Source organism: Macaca mulatta, chromosome 1 (assembly GCF_049350105.2).
Source record: "Macaca mulatta isolate MMU2019108-1 chromosome 1, T2T-MMU8v2.0, whole genome shotgun sequence".
In the NCBI taxonomy this organism is placed as follows: Eukaryota; Metazoa; Chordata; class Mammalia; order Primates; family Cercopithecidae; genus Macaca; species Macaca mulatta.
In genome coordinates, this window is record NC_133406.1 from 69,794,102 (window position 1) to 69,811,875 (window position 17,774).

The following is a 17,774-nucleotide window of genomic DNA, read 5'->3' on the forward strand; positions in this document are numbered from 1 at the left end:
TACAGTCCAGGAGAGGATGAGATGATATATTCAACATGCTTAAAGAAAAAAACAAAAACAAACAAAAAACCCTGCCACCCAAGAATACTACACCCAGTAAAATTATCCTTCATAAATAAAAGAGAAATAAAGTCTTTCCCAAACAAACAAAAACTGAGGAAGTTAATCACCATAGATGGGCCATACAAAAATTACTTAAAGGAGTCTTATACCAGGAAGTGAAGAACAATATCTACTATTATGAAAATACAAAAACCACTGGTAAGCAGACACACAAGAGAGAGGAAGGACTGAAATGTTACCACTATAGAATACCATGAAACCACAATGATAAAAAGTACCAGAGAAAGGAAGGAACAAAGGATATACAAAACAACCAGAAGTCAATCAATAAAGTTAGGAATAAGCCTTCACATATGAATAATATTGAATGTAAACATGTTAAACTTTCCATTTAAAAGATACAGACTGGGCAAATAGACAAACATGACTTAATTATATACTGCCTACAAGAAATGCATCTCACCTGTGAAGACACATATAAACTGAAAATAAAGGAATGTAAAAAGATATTACATGCAAATGGAAACCAAAAGCAAGCAAGAATAGCTATACTTACATCAGATAAAACAGACTTTATGTCAAAAGCAGTAAGAAGAAATGAAGGTTATTCAATGATGATAAATCAATTCAGCCAAAGGATATATCAATTCTAAACATGTATATAGCTAACACTGGAGCACACAGATATATAAAGCCAATATTATTAGATTTAAAGGGAGAGAGAGACTCCAGTGCAATAGCAGTTGAGGACTTCAACACCCCACTTAGCATTAGACAGATATCTAGACAGAAAATTGGATTTAAACTGCACATTAGACCAAATGGACCTAACAGATATTTACAGAACATTTCATCCAACAGCTACAGAACACATATTCTTCTCATCAACAAACAGAATATTCTCCAAGATAGACCACATGTTAAGACACAAAACAAGTCTCAACACATTTTTAAAAACTGAAATAATATTAGGTATCTTCTGAGACCACAATGGAATAAAACTAGAAATCAACAACAAAAGGAAGTTTGGAAACTATAAATACATGGAAATTAAGCAGTATGGTATGAATGACTTGGGTCAAGGAAGAAATTAAGAAGGAAATTTTTACAATTCTTGAAACAAATGAAAATTGAAACCCAACATACCAAAACCCATGGGATACAATAAAAGCAGTGCTAAGAGGAAAGTTTATAGCAATAAGCATCTATATCAAAAAAGTAGAAAGACTTTAAAAGAATCTAATGGTGTACCTCAGGGAACAAGAAAAACAAGAACAAACCAAACCCTGGATTAACAGAGGGAAATAATAAATAGCAGAGCAGAACTAAATAAAATAAAGACTTAAAAAGCAAGAAAAAGGGTCAGAAAAACAAAAGGTTGGTTTTTGGAAAAGATAAAATCAATAAAGTACTTGCTAGACTAACCAAGAAAAAAAGAAAGATGGTCTAAATAAAATCAGAACTGAAAAAGGAAACATTACAACTGATACCACAGAAATACAAAAGATCATCAGAAACTATTGTGTACAACTATACACTAACTAGAAAACCTAGAGGAAATGGATAGATTACAAGACACAACCTACCAAGACTGAATCAGAAAGAAATAGGAAACCTGAACAAATCAATAATAACAAGATCAAAGCAATAATAAGTCTTCCAGCAAAGAAAAGTTCAGGACCAGACTCTACCAAAAAAAAAAAAAAAAAACCTCAGATCTAATAAATTCATTAAAAGTTGCAGGATACAAAATCAACATACAAAAATCAATAGCATTTCTATACATTGATAATGAATTAGCTGAGAGAAATCAGGAAGGCAATCTCATTTACAATAGCTACAAAAAATAAAACACCTAGGAATAAATGTAGCCAAAGAGGTGAAAGATCTCTACAAGGAAGACTATAAAACACTGATCAAAGAAATTGAAGAGGAGACAAATGGAAAGAGACCTCATGCTCATGGATGGGAAAAATTATTTTCCCATGGGCATACTGCCCAAAGCAATCTACAGATTCAGTGCAATCCCTATCAAAATACCAACATCATTTTTCACAGAAGTAGAAAAAACAATCTTAAAATTTATGTGCAGCCAAAAAGAACCCAAATGCCAAAGCAATCCTAAGCAAAAAGAATAAAGCTAATATAGCTAAAACAGCATGGCATTGGCATAAAAACAGACACACAGACCAATGGAACAGAAAAGAATTCAGAAATAAATCCATATATTTGCAGCCAACTGATTTTTCAATAAAGGTACCAAGAACATACAATAAATGGTGCTGGGAAAAGTGAGTATCCATATGCAGAAGAATGAAACTGTACCCCTGTCTCACTATATTAAAGAAAATCAAGATAGGCTGGGCATGGTGGCTCATGCCTGTAATCCTAGCACTTTGGGAGGCCAAGGCAGATGATTGCCTGAGCTCAGGAGTTCAAGACCAGCCTGGGCAACATGGCAAAACCCCACCTCTACTAAAATACAAAAAATTAGCTTGGCGTGGTGGGCGCACCTGTAGTCCCAGCTCCTTGGAAGGCTGAGGCTTAAGAATCGCTTGAGCACAGGAGGCAGAGATTGCAATGAGCCAAGATAGCACCACTGCATTCCACCCTGGTTGACACAGTGGGACTCAGTCTCAAAAAAAAATAAAAATAAAAAATCAAGATGGATTATAAAGACTTAAATGTAAGACCTGAAACAAAACTAGAAGAAAATTTAGGGAAAGCACTTCAGGATATTGGTTTAGGCAAAAATTTTATGGCCAAGAACTCAAAAGCACAGACAATAAGAAATAAATAGACTATACTAAACTAAAAAGCTTCTGCATGCCAAAACCTTTTGAATGGGAAGTATTTGCAAACTATTCATCTAATAAGGGAATAATAAGTAGAATCTATACAAGGAACTTGAACAATTCAACAGTAGAAAAAACAATTAAAAAGTAGGCAAACACAGACTGGGCAATGTGGCAAAACTCTGGCTCTGCAAAGAAAAACAAAAAAATTAGCTGGGCATGGTGGTGCCCTACTGTAGTCCCAGCTATTTGGTGGGACTGAGATGAGAGGATCACCTGAGCCCTGAGCGGTGATTACACCACTGCAGCCTAAGTGACAGTGAGATCCTGTCTTAAAAAAAAAAAAAAAAGTAGGCAAAGAACATGAATAGACATTTCATGAAAGAGGACATACAAACGGTCAGCAGGTATATGAAAAACTGCTCAACATGACTAATAACCACAGTGAGATATCATCTTAACCCAGTTAGAATGGCTATTATTAAACAAAACATGCTGGCAAGGATGTGGAGAAAAGAGAACTCTTGTACACTGTTGATGGGAATGTAAATTAGTACAGCCACTATGGAAAACAGTAAGATTTCTCAAAAAAAAAAAAAAAAAATAGAGTTACTATTGATCTAGCAGTCTCATTATTGGGTATAGAGCCAAAAGGAAATAGTGTATCAAAGGGATAACTGCAGTCACATTATTGCAACACTATTCACAATAACCAAGATATGGAATCAATCTGTCTATTAACGAACAAATAAGAGTTTTTAAAAATTGTAGTATATACACAATTGAATACTATTTGGCCATAAGAAAGAATGAAATGTCATTCACATCAACATTATGTTAAACAAGACAGGCACAAAAGATAAATTTCACATGTTCTCACTTATATGTGGGTGCTAAAACAATCTCATGGAGGTAGAGAATAAAATGATAGATAACCAGAGGCTGGAAAGTGAGTGGGTGTGAGGGTGGAATGAAGAAAGATTGCTTGATGGATACAAGCATAAAGTTAGATAGAAGGTATAAGTTCCATTGTTCGATACCTGACTGTTGTCACCTTACAAAATATTGTATATTTCAAGCAGCTAGAAGAGACGAATTGAAATGTTCCCAGCACATAGAAATGATGAATACTCAAGGTGATGGATACCAGATACCCTGACTTGATCATAACACATTCCAGGCAGATATCAAAATATCACATATACTCCATGAATATGTAAACTATTATGTATATCAGTAAGCAAAATTGCATGTTTTCATTCAGTTTCCACAGAGCCCTCAGATAGTTGTTTTTGTGTTTTATCCCATTTACAACTAATGCAAGTGGATTAGTTTTAAGTGCTCACTCTTTCACACAGGAGGCAGGGGGTTTTTTGGCTTACTTTTAAAGAATAAAACATTACAGATAAATTGAAGTTCTCCTATAGTGCCTTCTCCAATCCCACTGCATCCCAGAGGCAGCCTCTTTCACAAACTTCATACGGATCTGGTCCATATTTTTATACTGAGCCAATACAGTTTAGAGGTTTGGAGTGTAAGCTGATTCATACTGCCAGGAATACCTTTACAAGTTATTTACCCTCTCTGTGCCTCTCTTGGTACCTACCTAATAAGGTTGATAGCAAGGATTGAGATAATTTGTATAAAACATGTGGGATAGTAGCTAACATTTAGAATAATAAGCACTCCGTATTTTGACTGTTGCTTGTCATTCTTACTATAACCACTATATATTTTATATGGGTTTTAAAAAATTTACAGAGGGGTGATTCTGTAAAGTTTTGGTTCAACATTAGTATCTCAAGCTCCTCGTAATCCTTTTTCCTATTTGTTATTGAGCCATATATTTTTAAATGTTTGACTCCAGTGCCAGATACAGTACCTAGCACATAATAGTCTAGGAAATTTAAATTGAAATATATGTGTCATTTACTGGTTTTGTTAACCTCTCAATAATCTGTTTATTTCCCGCACAGCTGTATTCTGTACAGGTGGAAGAGATGGCAACATTATGGTCTGGGATACCAGGTGCAACAAAAAAGGTTAGATTTTAATTCTGAGAGATTTGGGATTACCCTGTACTTAATTTTGAGTGAAAGAGTTAGTGATTTCATCTGATTACCACCAGAGGGCGTGTACTCATAATTCCCCATTTCTGCTCACTGTTCCAGATCTCAGAATCTTTGTCATTGTTACAAGTATTACACTCACGTATTTATCTCATATTGTCTTCTGAATTATAATGCTATTTACCCACATTATTGATGGACTTAAAAATATTAATACGCAGCCTCACTGGTAAATGTCTTTAAATTTATTTTGGTTTTCAAGAATTTTTTTTTTATTTTATTTTATTATTTTTTTTGAGATGGAGTCTCCGTTGCCCAGGCTAGAGTGCAGTGGCATGAACTTGGCTCACTGCACTCTCCACCTGCTGGGTTCCAGCAATTCCTCTAGCTCAGCCTCCTGAGTAGCTGGGATTATAGGCACCTGCCACCACGCCTGGCTAATTTTTGTTTTTTTTTTAATAGAGATGGGGTTTCACTATGTTGGCCAGGCTGGTCTCAAATTCCTGACCTCAAGTGATCTGCCCACCCCGGTCTCCCAAGGTGCTGAAATTACAGGTGTGAACCACCATGCCCGGCCTGATTTTAAAGAATTAGATTGAATTCAAACATAAACTCATGGTTGTCTCGTGATGCCATTAAGCAGACAATGATGATTATCTCACTGTTCACGTTTAGTTAATTTATTAAAAATTTAGTTTCTGCATTTTGAAAAATTGATAACATAGTTGTACATATTTTGGGGGGTATATGTGATATCTTGATACATATATAGAACATGAAATGATCAAATCAGGGTAATTGGGAAATCCATCACCTCAAACATTTTTCTTTGTGTTTGTTGGAAACATTACAATTCTTCTCTTCTAGTTTTTTTTTTTGTTTGTTTTTTTGGAGATGGAGTCTCACTCTGTCACCCAGGCTGGAGTGCAGTGGTGTAATCTCACCTCACTGCAACCTCCACCTCCTGGGTTCAAGTAATTCTCCTATCTCAGCCTCTCGAGTAGCTGGGATTACAGGTGCATGCCACCACGCCCTGCTAGTTTTTGTATTTTTAGTAGAGACAGGATTTCACCATGTGGCCAGACTGGTCTGGAACTCCTGACCTCAGGCAGTCTGCCTGCCTTGGCCTCCCATTCTTCTAGCTATTTTGAAATAGATAATAAAATTATTTTGAAAAATTTTAATAAACCTTATTTTGTAGAACAGATTTAGGTTCACAGCAAAACTGAGCAGAAAGTATAGAGAGTTCCCATATAGCCCCTGTCCTGCCCACACACAGGCTTCCCCACTGACAACATCCTATGCCTGAGTGGTACATTTGTTATATAATCAGTGAACCTATATCAACACATGCTGTCACCCAGAGTTTATAATTTACATTAGTGTTATATAGTCTTAGTATTACACATTCTGTGGATATTGACAAATGTGTAATGACACGCGTCCACCATTGTAGCATCATACAAAATAGTTTCACTACTCTAGAATTCTTCTGTGCTCCAATTATTCATCCCTACCTCCCTCTAAGCCCTGGCAACCGCTGATCTTATTACTTCCCCTAGTCACATTTCCTCCATGTCATTTTATGGCTTTATCAAGCTCATTTATTTTTAGTGCTGAATAATATTCCATTGTCTGGATGAACCACAGTTTATACATTCACCCACTGAAGGACATCTTTGTTTTTGTTTTTTTGGAGATGGAGTCTTGGTTGTTTCCAAGTTTTGGCAATTATTAAAGCTGTTAAAACATCTCTCCCTTTTTATACATTATAGTCTCACCACAGGAGATGTAGTGTAGCTGGCTCTGCTGGCTTCTAATTTCACCAATTTGGTCAAAAATTACTTAATATTGAAGTTTTATGTACACATGTTGTACTCAGCATGTAAGAATCCTGAAACCTAAATTTCCTTGGAATATCTTTCAGATGGGTTTTATAGGCAAGTGAATCAAATCAGTGGAGCTCACAACACCTCAGACAAGCAAACCCCTTCAAAACCCAAGAAGAAACAGAATTCAAAAGGACTTGCTCCTTCTGTGGTAAGGTTTTACAGATGTATACATGTGTGCAGATCTTATCTGTAGGATAGAATAAATGGGAGGCTATTGATTAAGTGAATGAGAATCTTCATGATTTTCATTTGATATCAATGGTTTATTGCTTATTCAGTGCCTACATTTGTGGTTCTCAAATTCTAATTTTTAGTTCTTCTGAATTATAATTACATTTACCTATATTACTGATGGAATTAAAATATACGTAGGCTTGTTGATAAATATCTTTAAATTTATTTTGGTTTTAAATAATTAGATTGAATTAAACATAAGATCATGTTGTCTCATGCCATTAAGCTTTCAAGTGATGATTTTTTTTTTTAAATTTCAATATCTACATTTTTAAAAATTAATAACATAATTGTACATATTTTGGGGGGGCACACTATGTATAATGATCAAATCAGGGTAATTGAGATAGCCATCACCTCAAATACTATGTACATCAGAGTTGCCTGAGGCACATGTTAAAAATTCACCTTACTGAGTCTCATCCCTAAAAATCTCTCTACACACACACACACACACACACACACACACACACACACACCCTATAGTATAGTGGAATTCATTAGGAAAAGTCGGGGAGGAGTAGCTTGAGGAAGCATATTAAGTACTGTGATGCAGTCTTCTATGGGGAAAAATACCTGTTGTTTTCGTAATACAAACTACAGAGAGATACGTTTTTTGTTTTTTGTTTCTTTGTTCTTTGTTTTTGAGACAGTCTTGCTTTGTCACCCAGGCTGGAGTGCAGTGGCGCGATCTTGGCTCCCTGCAAGCTCTGCCTCCTGGGTTCACGCCATTCTCCTGCCTCAGCCTCCTGAGTAGCTGGGACTACAGGCACCCGCCACCATGCCTGGCTAATTTTTTGTATTTTTAGTAGAGAGGGGGTTTCACCGTGTCAGCCAGGATGGTCTCGATATCCTGACTTCGTGATCCACCCACCTCAGCCTCCCAAAGTGCTGGGATTACAGGTGTGAGCCACTACACCCGGCCAGCTTATTTTTAAGCATTTGACAAAATATTATCAAATATATTGAGAAACACATGGGTAGAACATAGTACCACTCTAATAACTTACAGTCAGAGCTCAAACAATGCCCGTAATATATCCTTTTTCTTTAAAAAAAATTGCCCTTTTTCTCACTTTAATTTTTTTTCATATTCGTGGTATGTAGGGTACAAGTTAATATTTTGGGGGAAGTATGACTGCTAAGACATTAAGACTTAAAACTATACACCATGAACAGGACACAAGCATGAATGGAGGCAGATAGTGGAGGCCGTATGAAGTTAAAATGAGTAACATTTCAGACATTTAAACGGGTTCTGAGCCAAGATAACTTGTTAGGTAATAGCAATTAGGAGGTAAGACTCCACTGGGCCTCTTTTTCAGAGAACATGTAATAATCTTTTATTCATAATTCTTTTGATACTCCTGTATGATAATCTAGGTAGAGCAACATTTTAGAGGTTAAACCAGCACAAGAAAGTTAAGTAAGTTTCCTAAGGATACACACAGCGTATTAGTAGGGCTGAGTCTAACTAGATGCAGTAGGCTCAGATAAGCAAAATCTTTTAGTCACCAGTTTGTTTCTTGAGTACAAGTTGAAGTATTATATACTAAAACTTAATGATCCTTGCTAAAATTACCTCTTGGTCAGCATATATATCTGATTGAGCTCATTAGAGAAGACTTCATCTAAGTCAGTCTGGGGAGAAAAGTCGTTTTTTAGCACCTCGTTCTCTTGATGGTAAAGATTATGATGCTCAAGATAGAATCTTCTTTTTCTTTTCTTGTGCTATCAGGATTTCCAGCAAAGTGTTACTGTGGTCCTCTTTCAAGACGAGAATACATTAGTCTCAGCAGGAGCTGTGGATGGGTAAGAGTCTATTTCTTATTTCTTCCAACGAGATCTTTTTTTTGAGCTGTGATGGTACAGTCACATAGTCTCATTATAATTGAATGTGTGCGCTTTCAACTGTCAACACAGCAAGTACCCCAAATGAGAAAAGGAACTGTAGATCACATTGGAAAATACCTAGTTGAAGGACTCTTGAAGGATAATTAAATGAAAGAATACATGTGTCACGCTTAGCACATTGTCTAGCACGTAAGAGCAGTGGTAGCTGCTGTTGCTATCTTAGAAAAGCTGGCTGGCCTTATGCAATATAATTTAGTCACTAATTCTCATTTTGAAGAGTAAAATTTCTGTTACTTCGGGTTTTATCTTTTTCAGGTTTAAGAATATCCTAAAAGAAGAAATCTGATTCTGGGGATGTAATTAACATTTCTGGGAGTAATCTAACTAGATTGATGATAGTAAGGTCTAATGACTTTCACATACCTATCATCCATGATTAGTCTGAATTCTTGGCTTCCAAATAAGTCTGCTCTGTGATGCTTGTTGGTTGCTTTGTAGAATATAAAATCTTTGCAAATGGAGACTCTCTTTTTAAGCTTCCTTCCTATTATATCTCTCAAGGCATCCTTCCCTTAAAATTTTTAATTTAAAATATGATGGCTTACCAAACTAGGATTTCCATTGTGTCCTCTGGGCACTAAAACCCTCTGAACCAAATTATCAGGCAGGAATGAAGGATTATCTAAAAGTTATTAGTTCTGCTTGTGAATGACTGTGAAAGCTTGCTCTGTTTGTTTCCAAGAATACTGTCATTTCATATCAGGTCTGTGTTTTCAAGTTGCCTTCATGCTAGAAGTAGAGGGTTAAGACAATTATCTCAGTAGATGAAATGAAAAAATACTTTATTTCATGGAACAATTTGTTTAGATTATTTAAGGAGTTATGTACGGAGATGTAACCACAGGGACAGAACTTACTACTTATGATATCAAAGGATATATGCAGAATATTAAGGCTTAGGAAGTGTTTTTTCTAAAAACAATGGAACAATTACTATCGGCACTCAACCTTCATCTTCCTTTTCCGTTCCCTTAGAGTAAACTCCAGTAACCCATCACTGGGTCAAATCACATCTGTTTCCGTTCTGTCAGAATTATAAGCCTGGTATTGGAGACAACAGTGTAAGATAGTTTGATTTGTTTCCCAATTAAGTATCCTCACTGTACCTAGCTAATGTGCCAGAAGAGTTAGATTAAAAGTCATTTCACATTTAGTGTAATTGAAGTTGTTTGGGGTTGGAAGAAGGTCTACAAAATATTTATTTGCCTTGGTTTTTAGGATAATCAAAGTATGGGATTTACGTAAGAATTATACTGCTTATCGACAAGAACCTATAGCATCCAAGTCTTTCCTGTACCCAGGTAGCAGCACTCGAAAACTTGGTAAGCCTTTGTATAGGTCTTTTGGGGGAGATATGAGTTTTTGTTAAAAACAAACAAACAAACATTAGGCTAGTTTCCAGTAACATTGATATGAAAAATTCTAATATGTGAAGTTCAAAAGATAAAAACTCAGAAGAATGTTTTTGGTTTGTGTATATTTTGGGGACAAAGAATTCTGATGATTCTTCTTAAGGAACGATCTATTTTTGTCTGTACGTTTTGTCTCTACCTCAAATCTACTCACCATCATCAGGACATGCTAACTTAAGTTTACTTTTTCCAGGATATTCAAGTCTGATTTTGGATTCCACTGGCTCTACTTTATTTGCTAATTGCACAGACGATAACATCTACATGTTCAATATGACTGGGTTGAAGACTTCTCCAGGTAAGACATTAGTCATTCAAATTCTCTTACCAGGAAACCATTATGGGCTTTTTTTTGGTAATGATAATTCAATGGGTTTTCTTCTAAACTGAACTTGTTAAGCCATATGAGGACTTTGACATCTTTGATTACATCCGGTGATAATTTCATAAGTGTACATTCCTTGTGATTTCATAAGTAAGCTGAATTGTGCTTTACATGGTGACTTAATTTTATTTTAATAGAGAATATCTCCTGAAATTATACCCTTTGGCCTATATTTAGAATTCTCTCAATTTTTGATTTAATAAGCTGTGGAGTAGACAAAGTGCTTCTGCTCAGCTTTTGTCCTCTTTAGGGGCTGCTGGTTAAAATTAGGGGACTGAATTTCTCAGACCCCCAAAATAGTTTTAGCCTATCTCAGCCTTCTCCTTAATGTTAAAGAGAGGCCCTTTTATTTCTAGATGTTTTCCCCAGCCTCGCCTTTTTTTTTCCCTCAAAACTATAAAAATAGAATCTGATACTTACAACTAATAAATGATAGTTTTAAAAAGAAAACCCAAGTTTCTCAAGCATGCTTTCCTCTTTTTTTAATCTTCTCCCCTCCCTCTTCCAAATCACCAGCCTCAGGCATGCTTTAAGAGAGTTATTTGGGTTACGTTATTTTTAAGAACATCAATTTCTTAAGCTACATCTTAGTAGCCTGGTTATTCCTCATCTATAGATCTTTCAAAAACACTTTGAATTCCATAACCAATCCTCAGAGTTACCCAGCTTCCACTAAAGTGAAATGGTTTGATAAACAAGAAACCTCAAGTACAGAACTTGTCATTTTATTTATTTTTTTTTAATCTTTTATTTTTTATTTTTTTGAGATGGAGTTTTGCTCTCTGTTGCCCTGGCTGGAGTGCAGTGGTTCGATCTCAGCTCACTGCAACCTCTGCCTCCTAGGTTCAAGCAATTCTTCTGCCTCAGCCTCCCAAGTAACTGGGATTACAGGTGCCCGCCACCACGCCTGGCTAATTTTTGTATTTCTAGTAAAGGCGGAGTTTCACCTTGTTGGTCAGGCGGGTCTCGAACTCCTGACTTTGTGATCCGCCCACCTCAGCCTCCCAAAGTGCTGAGATTACAGGTGTGAGCCACCGTGCCGGTCCAGAACTTGTCATTTTAGCTGAGATCTTAAAGAAGTTTCCAAAGGTCACTCCAAGCAATCTTATTAGGACTTTAGTATTGGTGGCAGTATCATAGTCGGCATTTCTGATGCTTTGCACTGGGTCTGATTTTCTCTAAGCAAGAGCAATAATGTTTAGAAAAGGGAAGAGGTGTTTCTTTAATGCTTTCTTAATGCTTTCCTTAATGGAATCTGAGCTTGGAGAACTGCTAATTTAGTTAATCAAAAATCTTTCCTTGAAAGATAAAACCTAATCCTGATTATATTATCAGATGTACAAGAGCTCTTTCTATATAATTTTTGCTGCAGTGTGGCACTGAAAAGGGCCTTGAGTTTAGTGTCCTGCCGTCAAACACTTCGCTAATGATTTAGTAAACCTTTTGTGTGCTTCTATTTAATTTCATTTGCTCAGATGGATAGATAGGTAAATAGATTAATAGATCAATTTGTTCCTTAAAAATTGAATGACAGCTGGCCATGGTGGCTCATACCTATAAACCCAAGCTGAGGCTGGCGGATCGCTTGACCCCAGGAGTTCAAGACCAGCCTGGGCAATATGGCAATATGGCAAAACCCCATCTTGACAAAGATGCAAAAAATTAGCTGAATGTGGTGGCATGTACCTATAGTCCTGCTACTCGGAAGGCTGAGGTAGGAGGAGGTTTGATCCTGGGAGGTTTGAGTCTTCAGTGAGCCATGATCTTGCCACTGCACTCCAGCCTGGGTGACAGAGTAAGACCCTGTCTTAAAAAAAAAAAAAAAAAATTGAATGACAACTCTGTGTGTGTGTGTGTGTATAACATCTTGTAATTACTTGTCCTTTTCAAAACTTCTGAAAGGATCTTGGATTTGATACTTGATCTACCATGCTTTGTATTTATGGTGTTATATTAAGTGATGTTCATGAGGATGACTTTGCAAGATTAAATTGAGCTCATTAAAGCCAATATGCATTTTAGGAGGATTTTTAGCAAGGTTTAAACATTTACAGTGCATATCGTACCAGCCTTTCTTAGACCAGCAGAGGGCAATAAATCCTTACAGGTATAGTGGGAAATTCAGGCTAGAGTTTTCCATTCATAGTTCAGAGTGGAGGAAGATTAAAAATTACAGTTTTAAAACAATGTTCAGAATAAAGGAGCTTGTTTATTTTGCAGTGATAATAGGTGTATACAAATTGATTCATATCCTGCCTCACTTTCACAGTAAAAATATCTGATGTGAGGAGAAATTTGCTATGCCTGCATAGCTTTTTCCTTAAAAGCTATAAATACAAAGTTCTTTTCCAGCTTTATTCTAGAAAATGGAAGAGATTCCTGTAAGCACTTATGGAAAGCTGTTAAGTCGCCTACTAATACTTTTCTCTCTGGAGTGTGATTGTTTTTTCCTGCCTAAAGGTATCCTTAAATTCTCCAAACATTGAGATTTTTCTCTTGTATTTCCTAGTAGTGTTCTAATGTCAGAGGCCTCAGGTTTTGACCTTCTTAGGATAGAAGAACCTATCAAGAACGTATGCTAGATTGGGTTACCTGCCCTTTTGCCACTGATAGTGAGAAGGCTAAACCTAATCTAGTGCCTTGCATATGAACATAGTTTACCCCACTAGCTACTTCCACCATTCAGCCTACTTAAAATGCTGGATTAAAATGATTCTCACATCCCAGATAAGCTAGTAGTAAGTTTTAACCAGAACTCAAATGATACTTTTCACTGTTTTGTTTGTTTGTTTGTTTGTTTGTTTCCTATTCATGGAACAAATGTTTGAGGATCTACTCTGTTCAAAGCACTATAAAATCTAGTGAAGAAAAAGTAAGACATAAAATTTATCCTCAAGAGTCTTGAAGTATAAGGGGAAATTAGATGAATATATTATGCAATGGAAGAAATCCTACCCTGGGCTGGAGAGAGAGGGTCTTATAAAGGTGTTTTACTGTCAGTTGCACGTTGGCTGCATTCTTTTTTTAAGAAATGTTTTCATCAAATTTTTTTCTCTTGATATCGCCATTTTCATACCAAGTATTCAGACTGAGTTCATGAGATTGGATCTAATCTAAAGCCTCTTTCTAGGGTTTTGTTTTTCTGCCAGTGTCCAGTTCCCTTGTATTTCATGGATAAAGCTAGACCATCTGCTTCAATAGGCAATACAGTGATAAAACTTGCTAGAATATATATGCTGTCTATATCCATTTGACCACTAGAAATAACGAGAGCCAAGTAATTTGTTTTTTTTCCTCTGGCAGTGGCTATTTTCAATGGACACCAGAACTCTACCTTTTATGTAAAATCCAGCCTTAGTCCAGATGACCAGTTTTTAGTCAGTGGCTCAAGTGATGAAGCTGCCTACATATGGAAGGTAAGCTGCTAACCTTCACCCACAAATGTTAGACTGAAGTATTCTTGCAAATATTTGTTCTGTCCAATATGAGGTAAGTTTAATGTAACCACATACTCTACTATTCCTACGTCAGATATTTAGTAAAGGTTGCTCTTGGCTCTTAATATAGCTGAAACCTTACTCTGCTACAGAATGTATGACACTTTCAGGGCCATAGCTTGTCAGAAATTGACAATTTGTATCCTCTGTTTCACAAATGATTAGGAATTGAGAATTCAGAGGGTAGTAAGAACCTTAACTACTTTGTTCCTGCATCCTGGAAAATATGCTGTACTGACTTTCTGCCCTGTGTTTTCAAACTCTCGTTCAGAATACAGTATTTTGATCCTTAGGATCCTGTGTTTGAATCACCCATGGAGCCTTGCACAAAACAGAAACTCAAAACTATTTGTGTGATTAATTTAATCTTTATTCTCTTGTTACAAGTAGCTGATCTTCAGGCTACAAGTAGATATGGCTGCTTTCTCCGATTTTTATATATTTAATAGCATTATTTAATAATCTTTTTTTTTTTTTTTTTTTTTTTTTGGGGATGGAGTCTCGCTCTGTCACCCAGACAGGAGTGCAGTGGCATGATCTCGGCTCACTGCAAGCTCCGCCTCCCAGGTTCATGCCATTCTCCTGCCTCAGCCTCCCAAGTAGCTGGGACTACAGGCGCCCGCCACCACGCCCGGCTAATTTTTTCTGTAGTTTTAGTAGAGATGGGGTTTCAACATGTTAGCCAGGATGGTCTCAATCTCCTGACCTCATGATCTGCCCAAGTCGGCCTCCCAAAGTGCTGGGATTTCAGGGTGAGCCACCACACCTGACCAATAATCTTTTAATTAACTTTTTTTAATAACAGTAATTCTAAAGTGTCTACTGTAAGCTAAGAAATTTAAAGCTGTCCATTTGAAGCCCAGTGGAGAAAATAAAAATATTACACAACAGGTAGCACTTATTACTGAAAACTGTCTCTTGAAGGAATAATTAATTATGGAAATGTTCTGGGAATTCAGAGAACAATCATTAACGCATTGTTTACCCATGACTAAGAATTAGTTATCTTCTAGATCTCCCTGTAACTTCATTAATGTCTTTGACATTGGTGAATTGAATGATTAGAGTTCACATATTTTGGGTTTTAAAGTCATAACGTCTAAAACTTCATAGATCCCATAGTTTTGATAGTATCAAACCCTTCTCAAGAGAAAGTTGTATCATTCTTTATCCTGCCAAGCTCTAGAAAGTAATATTGCTAATTTTTTTTAGGACGGGGTAAAACCTGTTTAGTATGAAGCATAATTCTTCAGCTTAATTTCTTCCAGTCCTGAGGGAAGTACAAAAAAAAGTGGTTTCTATATAACTAGAGTTGCGAAAATGCAACACTGCTTTATTAAAATTTTAGTGACAACATCCTAAATAGTCACAAGGTGGAGATATTGCTCTATCTAAGATGCTTCTATGCTGGGCCTGCCTTTTTCTACAAGCATATTTCTTTCGTTATATTTTTAAATGAAAATTTGCCTATAAAATATATACTTGAGACTCCACCACAAGATGGAGTTTCCTTTTTAGAGTATTCTTCTTACTTGAGATTTTAACTTTAACAATATTATGTCACTGGCATTAATGCTCTTATATTTTAAATTTTCAGTTTCAAATTTGGTCTTAATGCTTATTTTGCTACCTTTTTCCTTTCTTCTTTGCTCACTGTCTTACCTGTGTTTCCTTCTCTACTTTGGCTCCCAACTTAACTAGAGGATTTTATTCCTACCACAGGTCTGTATCTTTTAAAGTTTGTTTCTTCTTAAAAAAAAAAAAAAAAAATTGTTTTCCAAACATAACAAAAAGCATGTAAAGAATAATTCAAAAAATATGCATTGATCATTCTTTTTAAATTATTCTTAATAAGTTTTAATTATATGTACATAATTATGTATACAATTACGTGTGTGTTGTATAGTTTTCTTGATACAGTTTTAAAATTCTTAATAAATTTTTAAATTATATATATACATAATTATGTGTACAATTATATATTATGTGTATGTGTGTAAAGTTTTCTTGACAATTCTTAAAGTTCCTTCCTCTTCTCTAGCGCAAAGGCCTTTTTAAAATTTTGTTTCAGGGAATGAAGGTTGAGGGAATACTTCCTGCCTTTAAAGATATACACTAAATATAGTTGGCCGTTGTTTCTAAGCCATTTTCAGACAACCAATCAGTGGCTACCACATACATGGGTCACCCTTTTTTAATTCCTAGGCTGGATCACATGTCAGTGTTGAATGACGTGGTTCAGATGTGATGTTCTTCTGCCTGTCCACACATAACTCGGTGTACAGGCTCTGATATTTGAGATCCTGGCAAGCTTGCACCTCCTAAAATTGAATTTGCCTAGTGAGGTGGCTCAGTTTCTCTTTTCCATGATTAAAAAAAGGAGGAGTAGTATTTTAAGAGCAATTCCATTCAAGCTGAATATCCAGGCTATTAGATTGCTCTTCTACGTGTTAAAAAGTCAGAATTATCTTAAGTATTGGAATTTGTTCTATGCTAAAAAGCCAAAACCCCATGGGCACAAGAAAACAAAATAGAAGGGAGTTTTGTATCTTAAGACAGAAAAGAATGGCTTTTTAATCCTCACTACTGCCCAGCAAAGGGGAAATATAATATATTCAGACTGATATTGAGGTCTAAGACTTAAAAAGATTTAATATTATACCTTTTCTTTTTTATTTCCTAACTATTGTCCCACCCTCACCCCATCCTCTTTTCTCTGGTTTGTTTCTGATATAGCCACTGAATAGCATCGAAGTGGTTATAAATAAACTGATTTGGCATAGTCATTCTACCACTGACTGGTGAAACGTTGAGCCTGACACTTTAGGAAGTGTAAATGATCTCATGGCAGAAATAAAGATTAGACTTGGTTTCCAACTGGGCAGAGAAGAGATTTTGTGAGAAAAAGTGCTGATCTTCTTTGTATGTTTCAGTACACAGAATAACTTTATGAGATCTGTAGGTTAGAGCCATTTACTTCTAGAGGTACCTTCATAGTTCTAGGAGATTTAACTTTGGGATTCCTTGTGCCTTGAATTGAAGTCTTTATTTTACAAAAGGTAGAATATGTAAGAGAGGACAGTCTTCTGTGTCTGAGTATCTCCAAAATGCATGGATATAAATGTCTCTTAGATTTAATAGTCTTCTTCCTACTTAAAAGGGAAAGGAAGCTTTAAAAAATGAAGTTATATAATTATGATAATGTTCTTATAATAATGTAGGGACATAAATAAAAACTTATTTGAATAAAAATGAAGGATTTAAAAGTCACCTGAATCTCATTAGAAGAAATGAATCTTTCTTGAAGTAGTCATACTATACCCTAGGATAGTCTTAAACTATCAAAGCATAAAAGTTCATAAAAACTTGTTAGACATTCGTTTCTCATTTTAACCCATAACATGCCCTTCCCTCAACTTTTCTTCATTGAGACAGAATTCATATAACATAAAATTCACCATTTTAGTCATTTTAAAGTTTACAATGGAGTACTTACTATTGTAATCACAGTGT

The 17,774-nt window shown here is 35.8% G+C and overlaps 1 protein-coding gene across 4 annotated transcripts in view; it reads left to right on the forward strand.

The window, feature by feature from the left end:
• Window positions 1–17,774, forward strand: part of DTL (denticleless E3 ubiquitin protein ligase homolog) — an 89,354-nt gene that overhangs the window by 43,633 nt on the left and 27,947 nt on the right. For 2 of the 4 annotated variants that reach the window (XM_077991800.1, NM_001260630.1), the window contains 6 exon segments: window positions 4,835–4,900; window positions 6,855–6,967; window positions 8,792–8,865; window positions 10,186–10,289; window positions 10,573–10,677; window positions 14,068–14,180. In XM_077991800.1, the coding sequence (XP_077847926.1) occupies window positions 4,835–4,900; window positions 6,855–6,967; window positions 8,792–8,865; window positions 10,186–10,289; window positions 10,573–10,677; window positions 14,068–14,180 (575 nt within the window). 4 annotated transcript variants of the gene reach the window in all.